Raw genomic sequence first — 13,186 nt, forward strand, 5'->3', positions numbered from 1 at the left:
TTGCTTATGAGTATTCTATACAGCATAGGGTAGAATTCGTATTTTTTCTGACAACTGAGCACAATGGTTTAGTAACTATTTAAAATTTGTGTTGGCAACTTACTGCATGCAATTTTCCATCTAATTAAACAGATTGCAGTAGAAAAATTTGATGTAACTGAAGTTAAAGAGTTGGTTCCAGATGGTGCCAATATTCCTGTCACTAAATATAACAGGTAAGGTGACTTGTTCAGATACACTGCAGAAAACTACAAGCTAAAGCCCCAGTACTTTTGTAAAAACTTCATCTTGTTCACAAATGTTCTGTTAATTACAATAATTGTATAAATGTAAGCAGTCACTAAAATAATGTGTTGATATTTGGCTATTCAATTTTACTAATTTTTATTATGGATTGTATCAGTTTTAAATGTATTCAAATGATAGGGAAAGGCAAATGATAAATGTTTTATTTCACTGCATTCTTACTTGCCCTTGGAAATTTACGTATCGTCAGGAGACAAGTGTACTATATTCTGGGGATGTTTAAGAGAGTGAGTGAGTAGTGCACTTAATGTTGTTTAAAAGGAGTATAAGAACTCTTCCCCTGAGCTAATCAGGACACTATTCTCTACGTTTGCCTTTATTTCTCAGTGATCCATCGTAAGCCTTTGAATTTTTTGAGCTGGCTCTCAAAGCATCCCATCTCTTCCAATTAGCTCAAGTAATTGAAAATAAAATCTACCTTTAATTCAAAGTTGGTTACTTCAAAGTGTCTGCTAGTTAAAATTGAAATTATGCAATATGTGTTTGCTATGTTCTTAAATAGGTCATTTTAAGTCCAATAATCCCTTGGAAGCACAGATTTTGAGTACTGCTGGAAAAAAAGACATGCAGATAAAGCTTTTCATCTTTCACTTTCAGGACAGACTCAAGAGTGCCAAATTACAAACTGAATGACAATTTATTCTTCATGAGGAAGGCAAATCTGACTACTTGAGATGTTGCCCAGGTGAAGGCACCAGGGCATATCTCAAACATTTGAGCTACTATACAATAACAGCCACACAAGTGGTGTTTTCCATTAATAGGATGCTTCATTAGACATAAACATATCTGGATTGCCATGCAAAAGAACAATGTCTGAGAATTTTAGTGCCAGTGTGATACCAGATCTGTAGGTTGTTCATTCCAACAACTGGCGGCAGATTGTATCAAGCAGCACATTCCTTCAGCTATTTGGAATGAGCAGGGAACTGCCCATAGTCAACCAACTCTTGCTTGTAAAACTCAATCTAATGTCTAACATTTGAGTTTATTCTGTGTTTGGGTAACATTTTTTGATAATTACGCAATCAGCCAATTTGTGCGTTATCAATTGGGCTCACCGTGTAGTTCATTTATAATTGCTAGAAGGTACCTGTATATTCATACAAAGTAACCATTCCTTTAGGCAAAGGAACATGTCCAAACCATCAGTGGGATCTTTTCAATGATGATCAGATGATCTGGACCAAATCTTTCTTTCCAGAAATGGGATCACTACTGCTGAGCACTGACACAAACTGGTTCAGATTTTAAAGAAAATCTAGTGGCAATCATTTGTAATAGGAAAGAGATGATACCATCATCATCTGTTTGCCACTAAAACTTTGGCAGGTAGAGATTCAAATATGCAGTTATGAAGTTTGCAGCCACTAGGCAGTCTAACATCTCACCTATTCTTTAAATGTTTTCACAACAATACATATTGCACAGTTTTACAAGTCCATTGGGCTCAAAATTAAAATTTGAATTGAGATCTTTGAAAGCTTCTTCATGAAAAGAGAAATAGTCTGCTTACATAGATAAATGCAGACACTACTGACAGCATTTATACATAAGCCACTTTAAGAAATGTTGCTTGTATGCTTTCAGACAGGAATTTGTGGATGCATATGTGGACTATGTGTTCAACAAATCGATTGCTCCTTTATTTGACGGTTTCTATGAAGGTTTTCACAAAGTGTGTGGTGGAAAGGTACTTCAGCTCTTTCAGCCTAATGAATTACAGGCGATGGTGATTGGAAATGCAAATTACGACTGGAAGGAATGGGAAAAGGTGAGTATGACCATTCCATAAAAAAGCACGTTTGCTCAGTGGCAAACGTTTGTAATTTTCCAGTGAAAATTTGGTGAGGAATGTACCAGATTTACTCAGTACTATTCGAATAAAATTCCAACTTTGAATAAGTGTAGTACTACCAAATAGCATCTCTGCTTTTTATCTAATGTGTAAATGCTAAATGTGTAATGCTTGGCAATTGCTAATATCCACAACATGTGTTTGAAATAGCACAAAGATTGTTGTTGTTGTTGGTGGAAGTCAGTCATCTCAACACTAGAACATCACTGCCAGTCTTCATCAGGGTAGTCTCGTAGGCCCACTCATCGTTTTCAGTAACCTTGCCTCCAAAGTAAGACCAGATGTGAGAAGTTAATTGATACACCATGTTAAGCATCATTTGCAATTCCTTGAACAGCCATTTCCATAGCTGCCAAGATTTGGACAGTGTCGAGAGTGTGGTGCTGGAAAAGCACAGGAGATCAGGCAGCATCCGAAGAGCAGGAGAATCAATGTTTCACGCAGGAGTCGCTCATAAGGAATGAGGCTGGGAGCCTTGGGTGTGAGGAGATGGGGCTGGGGAGAACGTAGCTGAGAGTGCAAAAGGTGGACGGAGGTGGGGGTAAAGGCGATACGTCGGAGAGGAGGGTGGAACAGATGGGTAGGAAGGAAGATGGACAAGTAGGACCGGTCAAGGGAGCGGTGCCGAGTTGGAGACTTGGGACTGGGATAAGGTGGGGGCAGGGGAAATCCACAATGATCCCACCTGGTTGCAGGGTCCTAAGGTGAAGATGAGTTCTTCCCGGCGTCAAGTAGAAAGGATTTGGCAATGGAGGAGGCTTATGGCCTGCATGTCCTTGGTGGAGTGGGAGGGGGGAGTTAAAATGTTCAGCCACGTGATGGTGGCATTGGTTGGTTTATGGGGGTGTCCCAGAGATGTTTTCTGATATGATCCTCAAGTTGGCATTCTGTCTCCTTGATGTAGCGGAGACCACATCGGGTGCAATGGATAAAGTAGGTAACGTGCTTAGAAGTACAGGTAGCTTTCTGTTGGATGTGGAAAGATCCTTTGGGGCCTTGAATGGATGTGAGGGGGGAGATGTGGATGCAGGTTTTGCACTACCTGCTGTAGCAGGGGAAGGTGCTGGGGTGAGCTGGGTGTGGGGGGGTGGCGTGGATTTGACAAAGGAGTTGAGGAAGGAATGGTCCCTCTGGAACGCTGGTAGGGGTGGGGCCAAAGTTTGGTCTGTTAATGACAAGTAACATTAAAGCTGCACGTGCCAGGCAATGACCATCTCAAACAAAAGGAAATCTAATCCTCTCCCACCAGTTCACCGCTCTCAACATGGTAGTGATTGCAATTGACCAACAGCTGAACCTGCCATATGCAAGAGCAGGTCAGCGGTGAGGAATTCTATGGCGATTAACACCTTCTGTTGCCTATGTCTGTCCATCATCAACAAATTACAAATCATGAGTGGTGGAATACTCCCTATTTGCCTGGAAATGTGGTTCCAACAACACTTGAAGCTTGACACCATCCAAGATAAAGCAGCCCATTTGATTGGTACCCCATCCAACAGGCCATGTGTATGTTCTACAGTGCAGCAGTTTGCCAAGGCTCCTTTGGTAGTACATTCCAAAGCTGCAACCTTTGCCACCCAGTAATAAAAGAGCAGCAGTTGCATGCTAGTACCACTGTTTGTATTTCCTCATTAGACCACAAAACCACCCAACTTAGAATTATTTCACAGTTCCCTTACTGTGGCTGGTCAAATTCCTGGAGCTTTCTTTTTACTGCACCTCATGGACTGCAGTTCAAGGTAGGAAAGTTATTTTTTCAAGGATAATTAAGGATGGGCAATAAATGCTGGCCTTGCCACTGACGCCCATGACCGTGAATGAATTGAGAAAGATATACCTCATGATAAAATATCTTAACTTTAAAAGGAATTCTCGGTCTGTACCAGGTGGTGCTTAAAACACAATCTATTCTGCTGCTGATGAAGTCTACTCAAGAAGCCTGGACCTATTCTACACCACTGGTATCTTTAAATTGATCTGATTGATCACCATCTGATGGCTGTGGTCGTTGGCGCCATCATGCATCTGACTGACAATATCTTCGACCTCTTGCATTAAGATACCACACACTAACTGGTCCCATCTGTGACTTCATTAGGGGCCAAGCTATTGCTTTACTCATGCTTCCAGTTATTGTATTCTTGTAACAAGCCATCTTCAACAGCAACACCTTGCTGTGAATATAAAATACTTATACTGTAAAAAGATATCAAATTCATCTAATGGAGCAAAATTTTTAAATACACTTAAGAATATTATAAATAAAAAATACTTTTGGCGCCGACAGAGAGAGAGATATCGGGACACGCAACCAAAATCCTGGTCAACAATTCACATTTATGGGCAGTCTTTCTGTTTCTGTTCTTAAAGGAGAAGATCAAGGCAAAGGAGTTTAGTGCAATACCAGCTGAAAGTATGACCACAATGGTGGAGTAATGAGAATTGGAGAGCCAGAGGAGCGCAGAGATCTCAAAGTTCCATATACCATTTGGTACCAGCACCGGTGGCTGAACTGGAAGTGAGATTTTGCTGAAAGACTTTGAACAATTAAATGCCAAATTAAAAAGCAGAGCCTTCAAGATGATCTTTGGGTTGCCATGTGAGCCACAGGCAAACTGGCGTAGGGTAAATGAAGCCAAAGGAGTAAATTGTGTGGCTTGAAAATTGGTGTGTGTGGAATGTGTTACAGTTTGTATGACATTGACCAGAACAGGGTAGAAGGGAGCTGAACCCTGCTGGAACCAGTGTCTGAGCAAATCAAATAATTAGGTCTGTAGAGAAAGACCTAAATTAATAGCAGGGGAGAGAAACTGTTTGGCAGGGGAAAATGTAGGCATTCGAAGAAAACAAATATAGTATCACAGAACAGCTATTTAGATAATAATACCCAGAGTGGGACAATAAGGGACAGTGTACAAACATAGAAAAACAGTAAATAGGGTCAAAAATTGGAAAATAAAATTGTAAAAAGACAAAATTAACAGCCCTTTACATCAATGCAAATAGTACTTGGAGCACAACAGATTAATTATGTGTTAACCCTACGTTACAGATGTGATCTCATAGCCATTACAGAAACATGGTTGCCAGGGATCAAAGCTGGGAACTAAATATTCAGGGGCATGAGAGACGGAAGGAGTAGGTGATTTGGTAGCATTACTGGCATGGGATGAAGTAAGTACGATAGCAAGAAATGATCTTGAATCAGAAAATGTAGAATCCAAATGGGTGGACATAAGAAATAGAAAGTGAAGACACTGTCAGGAGAAGTCTTTCAACCCCTAACAGCTGTATGGTAGTCAGAGAATGCATCAGTAGATAATGAGGGCATGTAAAAAGTCTGTACATAAATCATGGATGACTTTAATCTTCTTGTAGATTGGGATAGTCTGGTAGAGGAAGAATTCATATTGTTAAGAACAAACCGAGACCAATATGTGGTGGATCCAACCAGGGATAAAGCTGTTTTGGATCTGGTAATATGTTCTGAGGCAGGTGTAATAAATAATCTGAGCAACATCCCCTAGAAAATTGTGGTCCTAACATGTAGAATGTAGTATTTAGTTCATGAGAGAGGAGGTTGGGTTGTTAAATGGATCGGCAACTATTATAGTGTATTCAGATGAGGTAGAGGGGAATAGAAGGGGAGGTGGAGTCACAGTATTGATCAAGGAAACAATTATGAGGAGAGTCGATATTTTGGAAGGATCATCAAATGAGGTCACGTGTAGGAGTGAAAAGCACAAAAGAGACAAACACAAGAGTATTGGGTTTTGCCTAAAACGTTGATCCTCCTGCTCCTCAGATGCTGCCTGACCTGTGTTTTTCCAGCACCACACTCTAATCTCCAGCATCTGCAGTCCTCACTTGCACCTATCTAAGCCCCCAAGCAAATTCCAGGCCTGTCAGTCTAACTCGATGGTGAGGAAGTTATTAGAATTTGAGGGGCAGAATTTATTTGCAGTTGGAGAAGCTGATTACTTGGAGATAGCATGGAATTGTTAATGGAAGGTTGTGTTTGACAGATATGATTTTTTGAGCAAATAACCAAGTATAATGACAAGGGCACTGCATTTCTTGTGGTTTAAATGGATTTTAGCAAGACTTTTGATAAAATCCCTGATGGCAGACTGGTCAAAAAAGAACGTGTGGATCCTTGGGTTCACAGTGTCACATTGGATCCGAAAATAGTTGAGAGGCTGGAAATAGAGGTGGATGATAGAAGTATGTTTCTGTGACTGACAGAGTTCCATGTGGTTTGGTGTTAGGGGACTTTCTGTGGTGTAAATCAATGATTTGTACTTAAATGTAGAGGGTATGATCAAGATGTTTGTAGATGTACACAAATTGGTAGGGATGAGTGGCATTATGGCTCAGTGGTTAGCACTGCTGACTCTCAGCATTAGGGACCCAAGTTCAATTCCATCCTGTATTGAGTTTGCACATTCTCCCCATGTCTATGTGAATTTCCTCTGGGTGATCTGGTTTCCTCCCACAATCCAGCATTGTGCAGGTTAGGTGGATTGGCTATGCTAAATTGCCCACGGTGTCCAGGGATGTGCAAGCTAGGTGGATCAGGGTTACTAGGATAGGGTAGGGGGTATGGATCTGGGATGGGATACTCTTTAGATGGTTGGTGTGGACTCAATAGACCGAATGGCCTGCTTCCACGCTAGAGATTCTGTGAAATAGTGAGACTGATGCAGGAGTACATCAATGGATTGGTCATGTTGGCAATTCAGTGGCAAATAGAATTCAATCCGGAAGAGTGTGAGGAAATGTACTTGGGAGAGCTAACAAGACAATGGACCACAACATGATAGGACCTAGGAAAATCATGAAAATTAGAGAGAACTAGTTATTCATATTCAAGGACCCTTGAAGGTAGATTAGAGGGTTTAGATTAGATTAGATTAGATTAGATTTTTAAAAAAAGGGATATTTGCCTTTTTATTGGCCAAAGCATAAAATAAAAGAGGAGAGAAGTTATGTTGAATCTGTACAAAACGCTGCTAGTGGTTACTACATTACAGGAAAAATGTGATTGTATCCGAGATGATGCAGAAGAGATTTACCCGATGCTGAATGAGCTGGAGGGTATGAGCTATGAGGAAAGCCTGGATTGACTGGGATTGTTCCCCTTGGAGCAAGGACCTCATAGAGATTATCTGGTAATGAAGTAGATACGTAGACTGTTGATTACCTTGCAGGGGTTTCAAATACAAGAGCAAGGATGCAAATCATCTGGCTGAACTTCAGGTGTGTTTCCAGAGTAGAAGTTATAGCTGGAGAAAGAGGTGGAGACTTCAGTCTTTGTCCCTCCTTTTAGTTTTGGGATGAAGGAAATGTTTGCATTCTGCAGCTATTTTTTGGTAGCAAAACAACAAATTGCAAAATTTAGATTTGTGTACCAGGCCAATTTCAGTCATAGCAGACCATCCAAATATGCAGTCTTTTGATATTAATAGTTCTGCAGCATAATCTTGTTTTACATTCTTATCACAGTGCCATTGGAGAAACTGACTCTTGAAACGCTAAACAAGACAGTTTTTATATTGTTTGAAAAAAAAATTGATCATGCCACTCTGTCAGTATTATGACATTAAACTGCTTTCTGATTCTTAAATGTTTATTTTGCTGTAAATCTATTTGCAGTTAATCTATCTATAATCTTTTTATATGTTTAATACTATGGTTATAGCTTTTACAAGTCAAACCCATGTCCTCCAACAACTGGAAAGACAAAAGCAGAAGATGCAATGGAATATTTCTATTACAATGTCACTGTTTCAACATCCTAGCTTGTAATTGTGTTCCCATTCATTATATTTTCTGTGTGACTGAAGAAACTTCCTGAATCTTTTTCCAAAACTGAAAAATGTGAAGATCTATCATGTGTTCTGAAGGGATGAATCTCAGAATTAAAGTACCTCTCTTCACAATCCAGCCCTCAGGGTCAACCTTTAACCCTGATCTGAACAACTTCCTACAAGGCCTCAGTCACACCTCAGTGTGATGGAGCCCAGTATCCTGGCCAGAATTTATCCCAATATGATTCACTTTTTGGGAAAAAAAATGATTTGGTAACTTTTTTGTGCTGTTTTTTTGAGATGTTGCTATGTAAATGGGCTATGGTATTTCCTGTATTTCAACAATTCAAAGTCTTTGCATTAGTTATAAAGCACTTTGGAGCATTCTGTGATATGAAAGATGTTGTGTAAATAAATGATTGTCTGCCTGTGTGGAATTCCTCAGGCAACTCATTTTCATTTGATATCTCTCTACATATGATAATTGTGCTCTCTACCTTATGAGCACATTCCTGATGAAGGGCTTTTGCCCTCAACATCGATTTTCCTGCACTTCAGATGCTGCCTGACCAGCTTTGCTTTTCCAGCACCACTCTAATCTAGACTCTGATCTCCAGTATTTGCAGTGCTCACATTTGCCTCTCCACCTTATAGCCATATGTAATTCAATATACCCTATATACGTGGACAACTTTACCTCGGAGGACTGGAGGAGCAATCATTGAGTATATTCGAAACAGAGATGTATAGGTTTACAAATTCTAACCATATGCAGGGTTAGGGGAATAAGGCAGAAAATTTGCATTGAGTTGATGATGATGATCAAAAGTGATGGAATAGGCTTGAGGTCTATTTCTTCTCTGTTCTTAACTAATAGTTGTTTCAAATTGATTCAGTTTGTAACTAAACTTCTTGGTTTTGCAAATAAGCAGCTATATGTTTTTTGTATAGAATACTGAATATAAAGGAGAATACTGGGCCGAGCATCCTACCATCAAATTATTCTGGGAGGTATTCCATGAACTGCCTTTGGAAAAGAAGAAGCGTTTTCTGTGTAAGTCTTCAAACTAACTATCTGACTTACTGTGGAACTTACCTGTTTGTGATTTTGTGTTTTTATCTTCCTTCTCTGCTCACTGAATCTGAAAATGACACTTTTTTTTTTGCAACTATTTTGCAGTGTTTCTAACTGGCAGTGATCGTATCCCAATTATTGGGATGAAGAGCCTAAAATTTATCATTCAGCCAACTGGAGGTGGGGATGAGTATCTTCCAGTTGCACATACCTGCTTTAATCTTTTGGATCTACCAAAATACACTGACAAAGAAACCCTTAGGACCAAGCTAGTTAAAGCCATCGATCACTATGAAGGCTTCAGTTTGGTGTAAAACTGGCAACTCTTAATTACACATCTTTTGCTTTTTATGTTCAGTAAAAAGCAGCATCCTTGGAAACTACACGTTGAGCAAGAAATACTGTGTTGTGAGAAATTGAACTGAACAATTACAGTGTGTTAATTTTAGCAACTTGTATAGAATCATGTACACTTGATGCTACATATTAAAATTATATTTACAGATTATGGGTGAAATGATCTACAGTGATAACATCAGAAGAGTCCTTTATACATTGCCTTATTGATACAATGTCAACTAGGGTATAGGGAGCCTAGAGTAGATGCATGGGAAATTCACCGAAAATCTTTTCATTACTTGTTGGCGAGTGTAAATTAAGTTGTCTGTACGATTACATTGTTGGTAAATAGTGTTAAGATTTTTGTAATACAATCATTTTTTGGTATGTAGACAAAACACTGAGATAATATACATATGGCAGCACTGGCATGCTGTACATAACAGCATGTGTTAACAAAGTCTACTTCTAAACCCCTTGTTCATACCTTTTCAGTGCTATAAATTATCATATACATAGTGACTGAATTATGGCCCGAAGTTAAATTACAGACAGAATCTTGGCCAAAGGAATTTGAATCAGTCTTAGCCAAGATGCAAAATTAAGTGACAGATATAGTGTCAAAGATGAGTACAATCCTAGAAATTTGACACAAAACAACTGGAGGGATCAAAAACTAAGATTACAATTTAAAGGGACCCTCTATTCTTCCATAAAATTAATTTGCATTACAATTTTGAATCTTAGAATTATTTTTGTAGGACTCCATCACAACAAAGGGGTAATTTTAGGAGAAGGCAGAGCTGCTGGGTAAAGAAATAGCTTAAAATTATTTTTGTAATAGATACAGACGTAAGATAAAAAATTTTGGATTTAAACCTAAGCCAACACTCTAGTGTCTTTAATGTCACCTGATCCAGTAGTCTTATGTGACTAGCACTGTTTCAATAGCCATTGCTGTCTTGTAGAATTACAGAATAAAATATTTCTACCATTTAAAAAAATGCAACGTATTTGTTCATAGGGTGTCTTGGCTTGATTTTGAAATGTCAATATTCTGTAACTTATTTTCTAGTTACTTTTGGAAAGTTGTTGAATTTTATCTTGCTCCATAAAAGAAATGTTACAACCTTGAATTGAAGATTTCATTTTTCAGTAAAGATAGTAAATGCCTTAATTAAGCTTGTGCGTATTTCTCTGAAAATAATTATATAATCATTAAATTTCCTGTTGTAATGCTGTGATTTTAGTGAAAATGTGGCATCAAGAGCTAGAAGTGGGCCTTTCCATACAATGTGTATTTAGCATTAATGCCTGTGAACATAAGGTATTTGCATATGAGAGAATTGTTGTAGCTGCATGCATGGACGTGTTCTCTGATTTCAAAGAATTAGATAATACTATGTAATGTGAGAAGTAATATTGGAAGACCTCAAAATATAAATATTCTGCTTGTGAAATCTCCCAGTTTTCCAATTTGAGTAGTTCACTTTTCCCAAAAATGTGCTTTATGCAGTTTGATATCAGAGTGAATTGCATCTCCACAGCTAAGTCTGAGTTACGAGAAATGCTGAGCAGTTTGGCTGAGAATTTGCAGCATAATATATGCCGATGCATGGGGTTCTGTATTTGATTCCTGAGACTTGTATAGTAATTTGTGAAAAGCTGCTTTCCTTTAAGCATTTAGTATTTTTATTACAATAAATGTACCAAAAATAGATTCCAATTTTGTTACTTTGTAACCAGAAATCTCAGTGCCTCAATGTTCATTTACCATTCTATTTTGTAGCATTTGGGGTTTGGGGATCAATAAAGGGGATGCTGTGTTTTTGTGGTTGCCATTTTGATTTTTTGATATGTTGATGATAGACACAGACTTAAACCAATACATTGCTCTCTGTTAAGACGTCTCCATTTAGTCCTTTCCTTTCCAAAATTGTGGACACGCTCATGATCAGAAAGAATACCAAGTATTTGACAGGGGTCCTGAATATACGAGAACAGCCTAGAAATATCTCTTCCTGTTTATCCTTGCTTTTGATCTTTACCCCAACAGATGGGTCACCCATAATTAGAAGCTCCAAGGTGTCTTTAACAGTTTTTGTTTACTGCTACTGTTTATTAATAAATCTGCTTTGTGGCTGTTTTATGTTTGAAGATCTGCAAAATAATTTAAACTATGCTTTGCTTTCCCTACAGTAACATTTAAATATATTGCAGATGCATTAGTTTATTTTTGGAAGCTTGCATAGAGTATTATGAATAAAAAGTAATTGCACATTGTCCTGTGATAGAATTTTCTTGTTCTGTAATACCTGAAAGGTTAATGGCTGTCATACAAGACTCAAATGCTTGTTATTCTGAAGTTACCTCATTAGCATAATTTCTTCTGGGTGAAGGTAGTAAGTGTTCTCGTACTAGTTCTTCTAAACTATCCTGGGACCAGTGCTCTGGCACATTGTATAACAAGGCTGTACAACTTTAATTTAAATAATGAGGGGACTGATGGGGAATGAGGTAAATTAACAAGCAAGAACAAGGCAACAGGGCTATATGGCAAAAAGAGGCAAGCATAAATAAATTTGTGTAGCAGAAGGCCAGTGTTTCTAAAAAGAGTATACTATCTGAATGTATGTAGCATCCTTAAAATGGATTGTCAGCTGAAATACAATAAAATATGCATGACCTGACACCATTAGAGAAACATGGCTGCAAAGTGACCAAGGCTGAGACTTTTAAGGGGACTTTACATTCTGGAAGGACAGGAAGCCAAGAGAGAGGATTAGCTCTCTTAGTTGAGGTATATAATTTATACAAAAACAAAAAATCACCTTAGTTATAAAGCTTAAGATGTGAAACCATTTTAGGTTCATGCGTCATATATCTAAGTCATTTATTGTTGTAGTCTCGGTCTCCATCAAACTGCTGTAAGAAAGTATGCAGGAATATTGGGGGACTAGAGAAAATGCTAGTAAGCATAGATTATTTTTAGGTACATAGCGTGGATAGGTACGTAGCATTGTTTTCAGGACAATTTCTTGGATCAGCAATGTCCAGCAAAACCAGTGTAAACTATTCTGGACTTGATAATGTGCAGTGGAACAGAACAAATGACTTCATAATAATGGAGCATCTAGGTAGCAGGATCATAATGGTTGAAATTTCAATTCAGCTTAATCTAAGACAACAACGATTTTTAAAAACAAAACCTTTTCAAGGATGCTCAGCCAGCTGTGTCAAACTGGGACAGGTGGTGTACTGGCAGACCACTCTAAGAGATTTCAGAACACTCAGATAATCCACTGAGAAAGAGACTTTTAAAAGGTTGCACCATATGTTGGTAACTAAGCAAGTTCAAATGATATTAAATTGAAAGTAACAGCATACATTCCTGCAAAGGTTAGCAATACTAAAGATTGGATATCACTTTAAAAATCCGAATGATTAAAGAATTAAGAAACGTGAGTATGACAGAAAGCTAGCTAGAAATATAAGTTCCTACAAACATTTATAAAGGAAAATGATACCTAAAATGAGAGTTTTCTTGATACTGATTACTGAATGGGAAATAATGAAAATAGAGTCAGAGTTATACAGCACGGAAACAGGACCTTCAGCCCAACATGTCCATGCTGACCAGGTTTCCCTTGCCAAACCAGTCCTATTTTCCTGTGTTTGGCTCATATCCTCCTCCACCTTTCCTATCCATATACCTGTCAAAACGTCTTTAGAATGTTGTAATTGTACTCACCTCTACCACATGCACTGGCAGCTCATTCCATGTACGCACCACCC

The 13,186-nt window shown here is 38.4% G+C and overlaps 1 protein-coding gene across 3 annotated transcripts in view; it reads left to right on the forward strand.

The window, feature by feature from the left end:
- herc4 (HECT and RLD domain containing E3 ubiquitin protein ligase 4) overlaps positions 1-11,657 on the forward strand; it is a 98,577-nt gene extending 86,920 nt beyond the window's left edge. For 2 of the 3 annotated variants that reach the window (XM_060841847.1, XM_060841846.1), the window contains exons 21-24: positions 133-215; positions 1,897-2,080; positions 8,929-9,031; positions 9,158-11,657. In XM_060841847.1, the coding sequence (XP_060697830.1) occupies positions 133-215; positions 1,897-2,080; positions 8,929-9,031; positions 9,158-9,366 (579 nt within the window). In that variant the 3' untranslated portion in view covers positions 9,367-11,657. Of the gene's footprint in view, positions 1-132; positions 216-1,896; positions 2,081-8,928; positions 9,032-9,157 lie in introns of those variants that run through there. The other variant, XR_009645863.1, reaches the window with a different exon arrangement.
- Positions 11,658-13,186: the final 1,529 nt, after the last annotated feature.

This window comes from Hemiscyllium ocellatum, chromosome 22, assembly GCF_020745735.1.
Source record: "Hemiscyllium ocellatum isolate sHemOce1 chromosome 22, sHemOce1.pat.X.cur, whole genome shotgun sequence".
Taxonomy (NCBI): Eukaryota; Metazoa; Chordata; class Chondrichthyes; order Orectolobiformes; family Hemiscylliidae; genus Hemiscyllium; species Hemiscyllium ocellatum.